Source organism: Syzygium oleosum, unplaced genomic scaffold (assembly GCF_021117445.2).
Source record: "Syzygium oleosum isolate NSW1041296 unplaced genomic scaffold, Sole_v2.1 Sole_v2.08, whole genome shotgun sequence".
NCBI lineage: Eukaryota > Viridiplantae > Streptophyta > Magnoliopsida > Myrtales > Myrtaceae > Syzygium > Syzygium oleosum.
In genome coordinates this window covers 5,060,272-5,079,022 of record NW_026607492.1, presented here as the reverse complement: position 1 = coordinate 5,079,022, position 18,751 = coordinate 5,060,272, and the positions used below count along the sequence as shown (strand labels likewise).

At 44.7% G+C, this 18,751-nt stretch overlaps 3 protein-coding genes across 5 annotated transcripts; 1 reads left to right on the top strand and 2 right to left on the bottom strand.

Moving 5' to 3' along the window:
- Positions 1–503: 503 nt before the first annotated feature.
- LOC115683895 (pentatricopeptide repeat-containing protein At2g17525, mitochondrial) lies at positions 504–2,931 on the bottom strand. The gene is made up of 2 exons (XM_056313991.1): positions 797–2,931; positions 504–645 (listed from the first exon to the last, which is right to left on the bottom strand). The coding sequence occupies exons 1-2, from the start codon at positions 2,676–2,678 to the stop codon at positions 581–583; spliced, it is 1,947 nt and encodes a 648-aa protein (XP_056169966.1). The 5' UTR covers positions 2,679–2,931; the 3' UTR covers positions 504–580.
- A 768-nt stretch (positions 2,932–3,699) lies between these two features.
- On the bottom strand, positions 3,700–7,054 carry LOC115683914 (probable protein phosphatase 2C 47). Its single transcript, XM_030608569.2, has 4 exons — positions 6,256–7,054; positions 5,480–5,674; positions 4,824–5,029; positions 3,700–4,674 (listed from the first exon to the last, which is right to left on the bottom strand). Exons 1-4 carry the CDS (start codon positions 6,451–6,453, stop codon positions 4,119–4,121), a joined length of 1,155 nt encoding a protein of 384 aa, XP_030464429.1. The 5' UTR covers positions 6,454–7,054; the 3' UTR covers positions 3,700–4,118.
- A 3,626-nt stretch (positions 7,055–10,680) lies between these two features.
- LOC115686326 (glutamate receptor 3.6) lies at positions 10,681–15,399 on the top strand. Of its 3 annotated transcripts, XM_056313768.1 has the most exons (7): positions 10,681–10,952; positions 11,050–11,354; positions 11,455–12,809; positions 12,895–13,172; positions 13,987–14,018; positions 14,137–14,543; positions 14,756–15,399. In XM_056313768.1, the coding sequence occupies exons 2-7, from the start codon at positions 11,078–11,080 to the stop codon at positions 15,236–15,238; spliced, it is 2,832 nt and encodes a 943-aa protein (XP_056169743.1). In that variant the 5' UTR covers positions 10,681–10,952; positions 11,050–11,077; the 3' UTR covers positions 15,239–15,399. The 3 variants fall into 3 exon arrangements, with proteins under 3 accessions (XP_056169743.1, XP_056169744.1, XP_030467439.2); XM_056313769.1 differs by having other exon boundaries at positions 10,681–11,354; positions 11,463–12,809; XM_030611579.2 differs by having other exon boundaries at positions 10,681–11,354.
- The last annotated feature ends 3,352 nt before the right edge of the window (positions 15,400–18,751 follow it).

Below are 18,751 nucleotides of genomic sequence, written 5' to 3'. Positions count from 1 at the left end.
GCCAGCCCAGGCGAGGGCCGCCCTCGCCCGACGCCGGCGAGGGCAACCCTCGCCCTTGCCTGATCTGGTGAGGATCGGCCCTCGCCCGACGCAGGCGAGGGCGACCCTCGCCAGCCCAGGCGAGGGTGACCCTCGCCCGCCCAGGCGAGGTGGCCCTCGCCCGACGCCGGCGACCTCCGCCGGCCACGGCTATAGCCGGCGGAGGGAAGAAGGAAAAAAAAAAGAAAAGGAAAAGGAAAAGGAAAAGAAAAAAAACAGAAAAAGGAAAAAAGAAAAAAAATAAAAAAGATAAAAAAATACTGTTCCGGTAGCCGGAACAGTAAATTTCTTGCCGGCCGGTGAGCATTTGACTGGCCGGCGAACTCAGGTACCAAATTGAGACTGAATGGGCACTTTGGGTACCAAATTGAGATTGAATGGGCACTTTAGGTACCAATTTGAGACTATGTCCACTTTAGGTACCAAATTGAGAAAAGGCCCCCGCTTTGGGTACCAAAATGAAATTTTCCCAAATTTGAAGGACATCATTGATTGCTCGGAGCAATCAGTACAAAGGGTTCACGCCAAACCTAAAAGACAATCAACCAGCCCACTCATCTGCCAGGGAAGGGCCTCCATGATCATAAAGAAAGAGGAAAGCGAATCGTCAAAAAGCATAATGTCACCAAGCATCAGGGTATTTCAAATTATGTCCAAGGTTTGATGAGTATGTATATGATTTGAGTCTGAGAGAGTAAGGGACTTGACCAGAATACTCAAGTCTCGATAACCGACTGTAACATGTTTCTGCACATATCATCTTTTGTTGATGACGTCGATTCTCGGCTGAAAGAAAGAACCAACGCGTTCCATATGGAATGATCGGGGGCGATTCCCATTTCCACCATCTGTAATAAGAGCTTCAAAGCCATGTCGAGTTCTCCCTTCCCGCAAAAAGCATCAACCAGAGGTCTGTAACTCTCTGCATTAGGCCTACAACCTCTCTTGATCACGTCCTCCATGAGCTTCAAGGCGCTCCCTATCTTCCCGTGCCGGCAAAAGCTGCTAATTAGGGCATTAAATGTTGACGCGATCGGGAAATATCCCAGACCGATCATCTCGTTCATTAGCTCGAATGCGTCTCGCACATTCCCATCTTGGCTCAATCCATGTATCAGGGAGCCATAAACAAGAACATTTGGGAATCCACCTTCCCCTATCATTTGATCATAGACAATCTTTGCGTCCCCTGATCTGCCCTCGAGACAGAGTCCTAATATTTTCATGCAACTACCAACGGCCCTAGGAAATAATCTCTCCATCTTGATCATGAACTCCAATGCTTCGTTCATGCGGTTTTCCTCGTATAGACCATATAATATGCTATTGTAGGGACCAATACGACCACCGGAGCCACTTCTGTTCTCCTCCATGAGCTCCAAGATCTTAAAAGCATCATCCGTTCTCCCTCCTGAGCATAAACCTCGAATCAGTGCATCAAATGTAGCATAATTCCAACCAATCCCATCTGTTTTCATGTCATTGAACATATCAAGAGCTAAATCCATCATTGCAGAATCACAGAAGCCAGAGATCAGCAAATTGTATGTGTCTGCATTTGGGAGGCACCCCTTTCTCTCCATCTCCTCGAGCAAGCAATGTCCTACTTTCACTTTCCCTATTCCGCAAAAACCCTTCACCAACGTATTATAAGCCACAACATCCACAGGACCCCCCTTGTTCTCAACTTTCTCCAATACGTCAACAGCTTCCATCACGCGGCCTACACTGCAAAGGAGTTGCAAAACTTTGGTCACCGTAACAACATCAGGGACGAACCCCGAGCCAAGGCTTTTCTCAAGTAAGACAAGAGCTTGAACCAAGTTCTCTTCACTACAGTATGCCGATATCAAGATATTAAATGTCACGTCATTTGGCTCCTCCATCTCACTCATCAAGCTCCTCGCCCGCCCGACCTTTCCATTCTTGCAGAGGGCATGAAGCAAAGTGTTGTATATCACTGTATTAGGCTTGACAACACCAGACTTCATGACTTGCAAGAGCTTAAAACCATCAGCGATCCTATTCGTCAAACACAGACCCTTCATCAAAATCCCGAAAGTGTACTCATCCCCTTGAACGCCACTCTCCATCATCTTCTCCCTATAAAACTTCCTAGCCAAATCAATATCTTCCTTCACAAGAACGTCGAGGATTGAGTTATATACCCTCAGGGACGGCTCCTCGCCGAACTTGCGCACCAAGTCAAGAACTTTGATGGCCTCACGGATCCTCCGAGCACGGCCCAGGCCCCGGACGATCGTGAGGAAAATGCTTTCATCCGGGGGCGACCCGATTGAGCTGGGCATTCCGTCGAGCAGTTGCTGGACGGCGTCGAAGCGGCGGAAAGCACAGAGCTTGTGGATGAGGGCGCGGTAGGTGGATTGGGAGTGGGTGAAATTGGGGATCTTGGAGGCCCATTCGAAGGTTTCTAGCGCTAGGGACGGTGTTTTCTGGTCTAGGATCAAATGGGCAATGTGCTGGTCGGTTGGGACAGTGCTGAAGGATCTTGTGGATGAACGTGGTGATGATGATGATGATGATGAGATGCGTTTTGGATGCAAGGTGAGAAGAAACCTCTGGTTGGAAAGTGAAGAGAAGAAGATGGAGGCTTTGGGGGAGTTGAAGAATTTGGGCATGGAGGGGGGTTACATGAGCTGCTGCTCCTCCGGCAGAGTGAGGGTTAACCGTCACTGGGCAAAACAGTGATTAAAATACTCCACAGAAAAAAAGGGTAATTTGTGACACTGCGGATCAACAAGAAGAAGCGAGGAAATTACAGAGAACTTTTTTAGTCAAAGCTCAGCCTGGGTTTTTGTTCTTGAAGTATCCTCTCTGTCTCAGGAATTTACGGCGGCCGGTTGGGGTCATGCAGCTTCTTACACGGCTTGGGTCGAGTTCTCGGGAATCGTTGGTTCGACGATTGCTCGATAATCAATGCCTGATTTTGACTTTCGAGTGATCTCGAAATCGTCGATTCATCAACTCAGAAAAACTCACGAACCCACTCAAGCTGTCTACCATATTTTGAGAAACATTTAACTAGTCATAATAGAGAGGTTTAGAAATTGGGGCAATAACACAAATGGTTCTTGAACTTTGATCAATGTGCAATGCAGCCCCTAAAATTTTAATTTATTTAATGTGGTCTATGAATTTCAGCCTAATGTATAATATGGTCCGTGAATTTTCAATTTGTTCAATGTGGTCTCTGGATTTTTAGTAAATATTCAACTTAGTCTCTGTCAACATTGAATATTTTCATATAGTTTAAGGGACTAAGTTGAACATATACAAAAAGTCCAGGGACTACATTGAACAAATTGAAAATTTAGAAATTACATTGCACATTGGGCTATAATTCAAGGGTCGCATTGAACAAATTAAAAGTTCAAAAATCATATTACAAATTGGGCAAAGGTTCGGAGACCATTTGTGTCATTTTCCTTTAGAAATTCTTAAGATTATGTGAGACCCATCACCTCCTCATGCAAAACATATGTATATTCAAGCTTTTGCTCGACTTCATTTACAACCTCATTGTTCTACAATTGAGTTCTGAGTGTCTTGATTTTTCATTGGAGTCAAGCTCGAGTTCAATGAAGCAATTGTCATTTTAAGCAATTTCAATTTGTCTCAATCAACTCTTGTATTGAGAAAGAACAAAAATTAATGCTTTGCATAAAATTGTCAAGAGATGATGCTAACTGTATTGACAGATATTCAATGTTGAATGTCATCCACTTATTAAAGGTCCATTTACAATCTTCCACGCAAAACGTGAAAGAGACTAAAGAGGATGGATGCATTCACTCAAGCAGGCTTCAGCTTGCAGAAATTGGCCATTCACCCGACTCCCATTTGAGTTCATGCCCATTAGAGGAACTGCACTAATTCAAATCCGGATGGTAAAACGCGAGTGAAAAACGACAACTATTCCTCGAATTTACAAGACATACGAACACATATTTTCTAGCTTTCGAAAAGGTGACGGGACGGCGGTAACTCGAAAAAATCCCCTGCCCCCAGCAACACTAATTGATTCTAAATTTCACCTACACAAGCAATGAGGCAGTTCTTCATATACCGTTCAACACGCCCTTGAGAACGTCCAGCCCTTCAGCAGATATGCTCCTCCTCTTGTGGATTTTTGGGATTTCGATCTTAGGGGGCGGATCCGGCGAGAAACAGACCACAACTACTGTCAGATTGTCGCACGTGTTGCGTTGGAGTGCCTCTTTGACGAGTGCTATCGAGCATTTATTGGGATTGTTGTGTTGCATGAGCTCTCTCCTAACCATGGTGACCGCACATTGGCTGCTCATCACATCCCAGAGCCCATCGCAACCAATTATTAGGAACTCGTCTTCTTCCGTCAAGACTAGCTCCTCCAACTCTGGCTCGGAGCTCAGAGGGCCCTTTGAACCCTTTGAACCCTTGATGTGCCAATCACCAAGGGCACGCGCAACCGATAGTTGACCATTGAGGTAGCCATCATATATGACACCGCCCAGTTTCTCGATTCTCAATCTTTCAGAGGTACAGTTGGGTTTGTGATCCTTGGACAGCTCGATTGCTCTCCCTCGTTTGCCCAAGACAGCTCTGGAGTCTCCAACATTGGCAATTAGCATATTACTGTTGAAAGCAGACAATGCTTTGTCAAAAAACATTGCTGTGAAATGAATGCCAGAGACATTGCAAATGCAAATGTAATCTCAACTTCATCAGGGCCAAAAAGCTATAACCAACAAAAATTGTGAAGGGAAAGTGACAAGCAGCCTCACCTGCCTAATATAAGGGCAGTCAGAGCTGTGGTGCCTGATGAACTATCTAAGGAGCCAGCTTCCGCAAATGCATAATCAGCTTTCGCAAAAGCACTCTTCACAGATTTTTTTAAGCCACCTGGAAAGTTGGAGTCCTGAACTATGTACTTAAGTATGTTCTTTCTGGTGAAAGACGCTGCATCAGTACCACCATGCCCGTCAAACACCTGTATCGGTTCAGTTCATCAAGAAGAGCAACAAAAAAAAAAATACTTAGCGTGTAGAGATAAAGGCCCAATTCTCACATGACAGAGCAATGTCTGAAAATGCACATGCAACTGGACCAGAGAAGGCAGCAAATACATGATTTAGATTTAGATACACCAATGCTTGAAGCAGTGATAAGGTGGATAATGCCCTCAGGCAAATAAGTTTGACTGTTTCTAATAGTGAAGGAGTGTTGCGACAACTTATTGACATTTAGAGATTTAGGCATCGTAGCTTGATGGTGGGTGAAGGTTGACTATGCACAAGGAGTGCATTCCCATCTCGATATTACATCATTTAGTGGTAAGGGGTAATTGCATGAAAATTGGACCTTTAAAATGTCTAGACATTTACTGCAGATGGTCCAAAACGAAATATGTGAGACAGTAACAAATGAAAAAAATACACACCCCATAAAATGCCCCAGGGGAGGGGACTTGCACAGCTGAATCGAAGTGTTCATAAAGATTATCCACACAAATATACTCATCCTCCATAAACTGTTTTGGTCCTTTCTCCGAGCAGCTTCCCGAGCGAAACACAGGTAAGAACCCTGATTTCTCAATCGGTGGTGACTTGAAACCAATAATTCCAAGGTCAGAGTCCTGCATGAAGATCCGTTAAATATTTCATGGAATTGATCCTCGCTCCAGGATCAGCCAATCTAGTGGCTGACAATCTATTAAAGCTAGTAGGCAACCGCTGCATCACCCAGAACAATATAAACAGTCCAAAGAACTTAAGCCAAAATGTGGCCCAAGATCAGTAGCCCCAGAATTCCGTTACATGAAGCAAAAAAAAGCAATAGAAAAGCAAAGGTGGATTCCGAGGCCATAATTTCATATTTCGTGATCTGCATCAGCATCATAATTCCTTCACCAAAAGACACATCCTTTCAAATTGCGACGGTAGGAATTCACCGTAAGTTGCAGACCAGTGACCAGAATTTTGGCCAATGCAAGCCCAAGGTCCTTATCTTAATTACACACATGCCATCTTACTCAGCTCAAACAAAGCAAAGCAAAGATTTGATGCCAAAACAGCACGTGCACCGTTGTAAGTAATCGAGTAACATAAAAAAAAAAAAACCAAAAAAATGAACACTTAACAACTTTATTCAATTAACAAATGGAGCAAAAGAAAATGTGGGATGATGATGATGATGAAGATGAAAAGCAATGCTCACCATTTCAGACAACCAAGCAGAGCTGTTACATTGGCGTATAACAGAGAGGTTCCTTGGAGGCCTCCCACTCATGTTTGAGCTCAAGTTCTCCAACGTGTCATGGTCCTCATCCTCCATGGACGACGCACTTCCCTTGCATTGTTCGTGCTCAAGGGCCAACCGGGTCACCAGAGGTGCAACATCAGTACCTGGAGCCATTCCAACCCACCATATGCTCACTCCATTTCGCAAAACAGAAAAAACCCAAGCCAGGAATTTCTAATGCAACTCGCCAAGATCGGTTCTTTCCTCAGAGAACTCCCCACAAACGCCTCATCCGCAGACACCCACCTCAAGAAATCCCACGGACTTGCCGTCGCCTTTTGTTCCAGCTCCAAGATCAAGGATTGCAAGATGAACACTTCCGCCAACCAGAGGTCGCAGGCTTCGCAGAGACAATCAGCATCGGAGATTGAAGCCACGGAAAAAGTAACAAAACAGGGAGGGCCATTAAGAGGAAATAGAAGGAGGGTACCTTTCTTTTTTGCTCTGTTAATCCTCTCGGTGCGCGAGCGAAGCAGGAATGCGAAAGAGATGGCTGGGATTGCAGATTTTGCGGTCGACATTGTAGCCATTGCTGGCGTGACGACACCTGGGGACGGTTTCGGAGGAGTGGTGAAATCGCAAACGGTTTGTTTGACCAAGAAATGGGTGGTGGGCTCTGCCCTGTTCGCCTGCGAGCGCACTCCTTCGTTCCTGTGCATCTGAGTTCAAGTGGCGTGCCCAAAACACCACACGGCCTATTTCTGAGTTGATCGGAGTCGACCATTTTGCTCATTTGACTAGATTCATGTTATACGGGACACAAATGATACGATGTATTCATGACTTTACGGCAAAATTGTCTAAAAAGTAATAAATCTATAGTTAGCTAAACTCTTTTCACTTCTTATCAATTGAGTCCATCCAGTTTCGGCTAATTTTGATCGGAAATTGCTGATGTGAACGCCGGTCGATTTACGTGACGCTGACATGGATAATTTTTAATAATATTTTTATATTTTTATTATTTTAATGAGCTTTTTTCATTTGAAAGAAAAGTTATAGGTAATAAAAAGCAACAGTACTTTCGGACAGAAGTACTCATTGTGCGTGTGTCCGAAACGAAGCAGAAAGCGAGATCTGATGTGCTGCCCAGGCCGACCATCGCTCATATGCACGTCGAAATGTTTCGATTGGGACAGGATAAAAGCTGAGCAGGCCGAGCGTTTTGACGCCACGCCATTCCATAGGCCCGCCCGTTGGTTTTCCGTAGCTATTGGGCAATAGGCTGATGGCCTTTTCCGAGCATGTTCTTGTCTTGATTTTTTTTTTTATTTTAAAGTGAAGAGTTACTCAGACTTTGGAGCCAAGATTTATAACATTAATTAGAGTCCATTTGTTTGAAGAAAAACTGTTGCCAGAATATTACTATTCGACTTTCTCGTGCTTGGACGACGGAAAACTTATCGACGTACATAACACGTTTTTCATTGACTGAAAACAACAAACTTAGGTTAACCGTTTGTCTTGTCAAAAATTCCATAAAGTTATTTTTTAGGAAAATGACAATATTTTATGGTGTTTGACTGATACCTCAAAAATGAAATGAAAAATATTTTTTGTCATTTGGTAAGGAAAATTTGACTTGATTTTCTTAAATAGACATACATTATTATTCGGGCGCTAGTAATATGCACATGGACAGCCAACGAATCGAGAATGGGCACCGGGATCCTAAGTCTGGCCTCAATAGACCCCGATCCGAGTGTTGGAGACCCAAGCTTGACCTCGATGGACTTGGATGCCAGGGATTGAGGCACGGGCTCCGGGATCCCAATGCCTGCCTCAATGTACTCAGACACGGGTGTTGGGACCTGGGCTCGAGCACTGAGGTCCCGAGCTAGACCTTGATGAACACGAACCTTGCCTCGATGAACTTGGGTGCGGGCGCTGAGGTCTCGAGCTTGGTCTTGATTGACTCGAGTAGGCGCCGGCTCTAGGACCTAGCTTCGATGAACTCGAGACTTGGGTCCAATCGCTGGAGACCCGGGGATGTGCGCTGAGGTCTTAGTCTCGGCCTTGATGTACACATGCATGGTTGTAGGGGACCCCAACCATGCCTTGATGGACACAAGTGCGACCTTGATGGACATGGGCTCGGTCGTCGGGGACTCAATCATTAACATCAGGATCATGGTCTCGGCCTTGATGGACCCGGTCCCAGGCGTGGGACCTTGGGCTCGGGGACTGTGCACCTAAGCCCAACCTCAATGTACTTGGCCTAGGTGTTAGAGATCCGGGCACGAGCATCGAGGTCTCGGGCCCCGCCAATATGGACGTAGGCTAGGGCAATGGGAGTCGAGCAATGTGCTGGAGTCCTACGCCCAACCATGGGCGCTGGTGTCCCGAGCCCAACCTCCATCCACGGGACCGCTGTTAAGGGCTCGAGAACAAGAGTTTGGGTTCTCATGCCATACGTAGATTTTTTGATCTAAACGTTGATATGTAGTCATGCTTTGAAAAATGATTTTCAATTTTTAAAGAGGAAATTATCTTCTTGAATTTAATCATAGATTTTTCATTGACTAGGAAAACATTTTCTACTGGCTCAATTTCCTAAGCGATCCAAAGGTCGGAAAATGTTCTTCCAAAAAATGTCCACCATGAAACAAACGGAATTTAAATGAAAATGAGAGTTTTCCCTAAATCACCAAAGAAATTAAAACGGATCATATTTCTTGGAACAGCTTCCAATGAAACAACCGCACCCCAAATTCTAAAATCATAAAAAAAAATTATATAGGGATCGTTCGCGTCCCTATCCGTGGATTGAAAAAGGCCTTCTGTGTTTGGCGTCGGACAGAAAGATCAAAACTGGAGATCTCCAAGATCTGAAGAAAGCGAAAAGGTCGGAAATATCCACTTTGTAAAGTATGGTGACAAACTAGGGATCATGGCGTAATTGCATAACAATTTGACAGCAGATCCCACTGATTGTGGGGGCTTAATGTCCGTCGGCACCCACGAACCGTACGTTGGCCCCCGTCATGTCCACGAGAGAAATCGAGATTGGCAAGCAAAGCTCTTCGGTGGAATTCCTGCGAGATGTTCTGTTGTTGTACCCCTCCAGAAAAAGAAGCCCCACCACCACATCTACCTAAGCTTAATGCTGTTCTTCTAGGAATTTGTGGTTTGTCAGTAACATGTCCGAGGAATCACCATGCGCAACGCATCACTTCGTGTTTGAGAAAGTTGCGCGCTTGTTCGGAAGCTCAGACGTTGATTCCAGATACTCTTTGATAACGAGGTATAGCTCGCCAACCGGTCGGGGGGACGTGTTCAATCTCGCGAGGCGGATCGAGCATCGGAAATGACGTCGGAGCACCTGGGTATGCAAAAAGCGAACGGGTTCCTGGTTGGCGGATGTGGCATCTTCGAGGGAAAATAAAAGGGGAGCTATTTTTATTCGAATGATGACTTTGATTTAGGACATGTTTTATCGGAAGCCGTCGATGTCAAAAGGCATAAACATATTCCAAACTTGATAGTAATATTCTAAGTAGCACCAACACGTGACATGCGATACGACACGATACGACACTACACGCTGACATGTTATTTCTCAAGAAATAAAGAAATCCGACGTGTTGGGACACGTTATATATTTAATGTATATTTTTATATATACATAATAAATGATCATTCTTATGATTATTACAATCAAATTAATGTGATTCAAATTCATAAATAAATAAATAATAAAAAAAAGAGTGTCGGACGAGTGTCGATATCTGACACGTCCCACACGGTACGAAAGCCTCGGAAGAGTGTCCGTGCTTCCTAGGTAATTTTATATATGAGAAAGATGATTACGATGAGGGCATAGACAGGCAAAGCAGTTAAAGTAGGGACATTGATAGCTCTACTGTAGAAGCTGTTACGTCGATGTTCTTTTCATACACCGAATGTGACTGTTAATGCACGATTTAATAACTGCATCGACGATTCCCCAAGTGTTTTCGACACAAGGGAAATGCCAAGTAATTAGACTTTTCCAGACGATGTGAACATCCGCCCAAGTACGGAATCAATCAGAATTTGATAGAGTTGCTTCCACGCAGTCGTTTGACAAATTAATGGACAATCCTTCTTGTCATTTCCATGTGAAAAGGATGCTTTGGAAAAATTCAGAAACGAAAAAATAAGAAAAGTAAGATTGGAGCGGCATGCCTGTTTTCCCACTTGTGTGAAAGTCGTGGTAGCTTTCCGGGAGAACCGTAATCAATTCGAGGACCACCGCAGAGAGAGAGAGAGAGAGAGAGAGGAGAGAGAGGCTACTTCCACTGCTGGAGGGTTCTCTTTGTCTGCATCTTCATTGCATCACCGAAAATGGCCACTCTCTCAGAGTCTCTCTGTCTCTCTCCCTGGCTGCAGCACCATTACAAAATCTCTTGGTTCTCATTGGAGTGACCAGTGACAAATCATCTCATGACAACCCAGCAAAAGCAAAGCAGCGAAATGCGCTCTCACCACACACCCACTTCATTACCCGTTCTTGTCTCGGGCGCTAGTTCATGCTGCTCCTGGGTGTAATAGCCTGATTCTGAGACCAAAGCTCTACAGGCGAGAATTGTTGGAGAGTTTGAGTCTTCTGAACAAGCATGGTCTCCAAAAGGGTTTGTCGCTAACCTCCCAAAATAGCTACTTTTTGATGTTCGTGTCACTTCTCTTGCTTGATTTTTGCTGCATATTTGGACCTTTGAGCAACAAAAGTGAAAAGATATTATAAGCCTTTGGGAGTATGCAAGCAAGCACCAGCATGGTCTGGCTCGTGGTGCTTCTGGTTTTGCAAAGTGGACTGTGCTCATTTGGAGCTAGCACAAACGCTTCCACGAGGCCGGAGTTTGTGAACATTGGGGGTGTCTTCTCTGTCAACACCCTGATAGGCAAAGTGGCTCAAGTGGCTATTCTCGCTGCAGTTGAGGATGTGAACTCCGACCCATCAGTTCTTGGTGGAACCAAGCTCAAGCTTACAATACAGGACACCAACTACAGTGGCTTTCTGGGCATAGTTGAGGGTAAGTCTGATGTTTCTCTCGTAATGCCTATTTATGCTGGTATGAAGTGTGTAAATCGTGAGATTCAGAGTTTGTAGCTGAATAGAATCCTTTCTTTCAGCTTTACAGTTCATGGAGAGTGACACAGTTGCCATAATTGGACCCCAAACTTCGGTCACTGCTCATGTGATATCGCAATTTGCAAGTGAATTGCAAGTCCCTCTGCTCTCGTTTTCAGCCACGGACCCGACCCTGTCCTCACTCCAGTTCCCTTACTTCATAAGGACCGCACAGAATGATCTGTTTCAGATGGCCGCGATAGCGGCAATGGTGGACTTTTACGGGTGGAGGGAAGTGACAGCCATCTATGTTGATGATGACCACGGGAGGAATGGTATTGCTGCATTAGCAGACAAGCTCGCGGAGCGCCGCTGCAAGATCTCTTACAAGGCACCAATGAGCTATACTGCGAGTCGGGATGACATGACCGATGTGCTGGTGAAGGTGGCGTTGATGGAGTCGCGCATCATCGTTCTTCACACTTACTCCACTCCAGGACCACTGGTGCTTAAAGTGGCCGAGTCTCTTGGAATGATGGGTAATGGATATGTTTGGATCACAACTAACTGGCTTTCAACAATCTTAGACACGAGCTCGCCCCTCCCTTGGGATGTGATGAAGACGTATCAGGGAATCCTATCGCTGAGTCCGTACACACCAGACACCGAACTCAAGAGGAAATTCGTTTCTCGGTGGAGCAATTTGACAAGCACATTTTCGTCTAATGGGACGTTTGGACTGAGTAGCTACGGCTTATACGCATATGACACAGTTTGGATACTTGCTCGAGCAATTAACACGTTTTTCGATCAGGGTGGAGTCATTTCCTTTTCAAATGATTCGAAGTTGACCGAGCTGAAAGGGGGAAATCTGCACCTCGATGCAATGAGCATCTTCAATGGAGGGAAATTGCTGCGCGACTCCATTCTGCAAGTCAATACAACGGGCATAACGGGCCCTATTCAATTCGCTCCTGACAAAAACCTTATTCATCCAGCATTTGAAATTATCAATGTGGCAGGCAGTGGATATAGGAAGGTTGGTTATTGGTCTAACTACTCTGGCTTAACGATTGTGCCTCCCGATATGCTGTACGCAAGGCCACCAAATCGTTCCAGCTCGAGCCAGCAACTGTACCCGGTTATTTGGCCCGGAGAAACAACACAGAAGCCTCGTGGTTGGGTTTTCCCAGACAATGGTAGGCACTTGAAGATTGGAGTCCCAATGAGAGTTAGCTACCGCGAATTTGTGTCGCCAGCGGAGGGCACGACTGATACGTTCACTGGTTACTGCATCGATGTCTTCACAGCTGCTTTGAACTTGTTGCCTTATGCCGTGCCTTATAAGTTCATTCCGTTTGGGGATGGACACAGCAACCCAAGTGCCACGGAGCTTGTTCGGTTGCTAACAACTGGGGTTGGTGTCAATAAAGATCTCTTGTGAGTTTTAATTTGTTAGCCACTCTTTTCCTTGAGTGATCAGTTTTTTGCCCTCTCTACAGACCTTTGATGCTGCAGTAGGAGATATCGCGATCACCACCAACAGGACTAGGATGGTGGATTTTACACAGCCATATATTGAGTCCGGGCTAGTCGTGGTGGCCCCAGTCAGGAAATCAGACTCTAATGCGTGGGCTTTCTTCAGGCCGTTTACTTGGAAGCTGTGGTGCGTAACGGCCTTCTTCTTCCTCATTGTCGGATCGGTAGTGTGGATTCTGGAGCACAGGTTGAACGATGACTTCCGCGGACCTCTTAGGAGACAAATTATCACTATGCTCTGGTGAGTGACCATAAATTTTTCATAGCTAGCATCAGACTACTAAAGATTGATTTCATTAAGCAAAATTTGCCAGAGTTCAATCACTTACATAGCGAGAGCGAATCTGTTTGATTTGCGTTTCCATGGTGAACCCACGTGACTAGTGTTTCCACTTCAATCACCGCTATAGTACTACCCAGATCGATGGGAAATCTGGAGAAGCGTCTAAATAGTCACAGCTTGAATTAATACACATGCTACTATGGTTTGAGTGTTGACAAGATCCAACACGTAAGACAGATATGAACACTCCACGGTCATGATCAAGCCCTCATGTCCTCATATGAGATTCTTGACTTTACTTGAAGTCAGCTCACCATTTCCAGCTCCTACTTTAACTAGATTAGATGTTCTAGGTAAGTGAGATCGAGTAAAGATTGAGAATCAATATGAGTTCATGTAGCAACATGACTTTGAGAAGCAGGGTTGCAAGCGTATCTCACTTAATGCAACCCCTCAGTGTCATCTCACAATTTTGGTTGGTCGTAATCTATGAGGACAAGTAACATTTGTCACTTAAAAGAGCTCGACCAGGCCGATTGCGGAAGGTTAAGTGCTGTGGAGGTAGATGAGGTAACCTGTACAAAACATTTGAACAGGCATAAGCACTTGCAGTTGCAGATGTCCAGACTTGAGTGTCCTAGAGAATGACATCTGTAGCTACAAATTCTCACTGCATCCAAAAAAATGAAGAGCAGAAAATTGACATTTTGCGGTAAACATATGACTGCATCCACCTGATGATTCCTGACCCACTTATCCTTTCATTCTGCAGGTTTAGCTTTTCAACTTGGTTTTTTGCTCATAGTAAGTTAACCTCCACTCTCTCCAACACAACACAGATATATATGCGCGTGCGCACAGTTTCCAAGAAAAGGCTGCTCTCTTTTAAACTCATTGTGCTATCTTGAACGCAATTGTGCAGGAGAAAATACCGTGAGTATGCTCGGTCGCTTTGTGCTGATCATATGGCTGTTTGTGGTTCTTATCATTAACTCGAGTTACACGGCGAGTCTGACCTCGATCCTTACAGTCCAACAGCTTTCTTCTCCTATCAAAGGGATTGAAACGTTATTATCAAGTAACGATCCCATAGGATACCAGCAGGGTTCGTTTGCCCGCAGTTATTTGATAGGGGAACTTGGCATCCATGAATCCAGACTTGTTCCTCTCATCACGCCAGAAGATTATACCAAGGCCTTGAAAGATGGTCCTCACAAAGGTGGAGTCACTGCGGTGATCGACGAGCGCGCATATGTCGAGCTTTTTCTCTCAACTCGATGCGAATTCAGCATTGTGGGTCATGAATTCACCAAAAATGGATGGGGATTTGTAAGTATCGATCTTTTCTTCTTCTTTTGAAAAAAGTTTTAGATGAAAAATTGTAGCAAGTCCATGGAAAAAGGTTAAGCAAGCTTGACAGATGCATGATTTGTTGATCTTGTATCATTACAAATAAATTTATCAATACTGTCAATGTGAGGGAGATATTGTTCTGTGAATCGTGATTTTAACGCCATTTGTAAATGATTTGCGATGACCAGGCATTTCCACGGGACTCACCCTTGGCAGTTGATATATCGACAGCGATCCTGAAGCTCTCGGAAAACGGGGATCTCCAACGGATGCATGACAAATGGCTAATGAGCAGTGCCTGCACATCACAGGGGACGAAGTTCGCACTCGACCGTCTTCACCTTAAAAGTTTCTGGGGCCTCTTCGTTCTGTGTGGATTAGCTTGCTTCTTGGCCCTCTTGATATATTTCCTAAGGATGTTCCGCCAGTTCAGCCGGCACTATTCCGAGGAACCCGAGAGCTCCACCTCAAGCTCCCGATCGAGCCGTCTATGGACTTTTCTCTCCTTCATCGACGAGAAGGAAGAGACGGTGATAAGCCGGTCCAAGAGGAGACAAATGGAGCGGGCCTCCAACAGGAGCACTGACGACGATGGATCGCTGTATGATTCCAAGAGAAGGCATATCGAATACTCTTCAAACAACAACTTTAATTCTGGTAACGAAGTTTAAGTAAATGTAAATCCGTCCCAAAACTCACTTTTAGTCACATGAAATCTTTCTGATATGGTATTTCAAACCTTGTTATACTCCATAGATATGTTATACTTGTGGACAATTTTAAATTGTTGTGAATCAGAAAAATTGAGTAAAGTGTATGCTTTCCAGGGCAATTTTCATGTGCAAGTATTTGGATCACATGCTCAATTCTTATGCAGTGGGCTAAGTTCGCTATGTAGAAATATGTCGCGTGTATGATGGCATCAGGAGAATTGGTTCTTATTCATTGTCTCGTCCTGTTAGAGTAGCCAGAACAGGTCCGCACGCCGCATGCCGATGTTATCCATCAACATGTATCTGCATGTAGCAAATTGCATAGATCAGACTTCTGCTTAGTTTTCGAGCACAATGAGACGGTATTGTTACCAGTTGAAAGCCAAATCTAAGGGAGAAATACATAATGGCTACATGAATATTAATGCCCAAAGACCCCCAAGTTTTTTGTTTTAATGAGTCATAACAAGTAAAGGGTCTTGAGTTTGCTTAGCCATGAAATTTTCAGATTAAATTTAGTAATAACTAACGAGATAGAAATAACACAAGGTCTCTTGTCTCGACTCCTCGGATCTGTGCCTTCTCCTGCCACTCTCCACGGGTCCAGGATGACTCGAGCTTGTGGATGGTTCGCCGATCTGCAGACCTGCGCGGGCATGATACTCCTCAAAAGTATGGCATAGCAAAACAATAAGAAAGATGAATAGGTAAAGGGCGTTCCCAATACCTTTTTGATAGGTTATCTGCTCGCCTCAAATGTTTCCCACCTTGTTCCCGCTGTGGTTTGGCTCCAGGTTGATGGGTTCCGAGTAGGTTGTTGTTCCTCTAACACAGCAGACCAACCTGGTTCCCACATACTAAGGAGCTGGGGGGCCAAGATTTTTTACCAGAGTTAGAATTCTTGGTTGGAGAAGATGCGAAGCCAGCATTTCGTCTAAATTTTCCGGGCTTATTTTTGTTACGATTTTGTCAACATATGCAGAAACCGACCATACGTTACCGTGGTAGCTAATTTAAGTGTTGCGGGTAAACAATCGGCGGTTAATTACCCCGATCCGAGATCCTAAGTCGTGATTCGACGCTATGAACAAGGACTAGAGAACTAATCAGACAGCAGATGAAAAAAAGAGTAGGCCCCGGCTTATCGGCTAGGGAACTAATGGGACACTAGAAGAGACTTTTCGTTTTCTCCCCACTCTTTGGAGCATCGATCTCTTCTCTTGCCTCCTTACCTTTTCCTTCATCTCGCGTCTTCATTTGTCTTAGTGACACTGAGGAATCAGCTTGTGTAACTTTAAAACCATTACGAGCTCAAAACGAAAAAGCTTAATCCTTTTCGCTTGAATTTTTTTTGCATGTGTGCTGCAGACCTCGATATGGACTTCTGGCACAAGCGGCCCTCGCCCAGGGCCTTCGTGGCCAAGGGCAAGGTGGCCCTCGCCCAAATTTGGGCGAGGCCTTCACAGCCGGCGAGGGTCACTGGCGACCCACGTCGGGATTGAAAATTTTTTTGCCAAAAATAAAAGAATAAACGAAAAATAAAAAAGAATAGAAAAATATTAAAAAATTATCCATGTAAGCTCCGGCGAAGCCACGTAGGACAGTCGGCGTCCACGTTAGATTTTCCGATGAGGCAAATCGCCGATAGTACTCAAGTGATTAATTTTTCAAATTTGTGGCACTTAGGTGAGCGAAAAAAAAAGTTATGGCATTTAAGTGAGCGCCGTACGAAAGTTATGGCAGTCCTACTGTTCTTATCCCTTGAATCTTTATAAGAAGCACTCTCTTTGCTTAAAGAGCACTTCGACTAATAAAAAGACAATTTGATGCATCTAGGATTCATCAAACTAGGGCGATGTTTCTATGGATAGAAATTCCTTTTGCATGTCCATTCCTTGAGGAGCACACAAGAGTCTATATGTTCTTTCTATTTCCGGAAATAAGGCTTTGGCTTTCGCTGAATCTAGCGCCTGGGATAAGAGGATTAAAATTAGAAAAAAGCGGATAGCTCTTTCTAAAGGATGCAATTCGACAGTTACCAAGGAGGAGCTCAGAAGACCTCGTCCGTCTGTGAGGCTAATGCTCGTCCAAGTCGAGTCATTCTCGATGATATAATGGCAGAACCTCGATCAAACCCGGCCGCAACCCTAGGGCCAGGAACGCCTCGTGCGCTCCACACCGACGTGTCGATGTGGCAAATGGCCACGCCGTGGTTGATCTTGACCTTGGTCTTGCGATCGAGCAGATCCGCCTCGTGGAACCTGGACCTTGGGGACCGGAGGGGCAGTAGTAGAGCAAGTACAGGAAGAGGATCCGGTGGCACAACACGGACTTGGTCAACCTCACGCTGTCGATCCCCTTAATTGTCTCGACACTGACGTCATGCCTCGACCCGGCCATGCTCTCTGCGAACCAGGCTGCGATGTTTTGAACTTACGTTTTGGACTTGTGTCAGGATGGAAACATACACGTTTTGGACTTCATTGTAATGCATTCTATAGTAAGCTAAAAGAAGAGAGAGAGAGAGATGTGCTCACCTCTGGATAAAATTTTTGAAATTGGGAGTCAGAGCCACAACCACCCTCTTTCTTGCCGCTGTTCATTGCTGTGAAATCACACTTCTTGCCGGAAGTAGAACTTTCGTAGTAAACCACGCAAGAAGATGAAGATGTAGTAGGATCCACCATCTGTGAGCCGAATCTAGACGTCTTAATTTCCCTCTGAAACATATCATCGAATGTTTCCTGTAAGTCTTCAAAGCTCCATTGCCCCCTTTCCTGTAGATCACGAAATTTGCAAGTCACGAGGGCAACGAAACAACCCAGAGACAAGAAGCCACATCTGGACACCGGGCTATTACAAAAATGGTCGCGGACAACTACATTAAGTACTAGTCATCCTTCACTGTGAGTGAGATCTTATGAGAGAAGGTCCACCTGTTCCCTTCTGATCCATCAGAAAATGAATCGAGCTATCTCTCTTCCTGGGTTTCACTTTCTGTCCATCCATGAAAACACGATACATACAGCATCTGCTCCTATAACAACTTTTGGAACTAAGCAACACAAAAGCAAAATAAGATTCAGATGACCTCCCATTAGAGATAGTCGGGCAGTAGTAATGCAAGCGAAGTATGAATTTTAAGAACTGGAAGGACCCGAAGAATGATCTTTCCTGTCCAAATTCTAATTCATATGTAAGAATTAGTCACAGAGATCTTATGTTGATTGGTTTACACAATGCGAAACGGCAAGCAGATGTACACTTAAGTATGATTAACAGAGCTCTTGATAACAAGACCTTTTTTTTAATGCTGGAATTAAGTTGTTTGGTACTTTAATATTAGTCGCCTAGAAATTGCTGATGTGACAAAGCCCGCCGCGCCCTTCCACACCACTTGACGATGAGGCTGCGCAAAGCGGCATGTCTGTTTACCTTGTTGAGCGCCACATTGATATGCCACCAATGCCT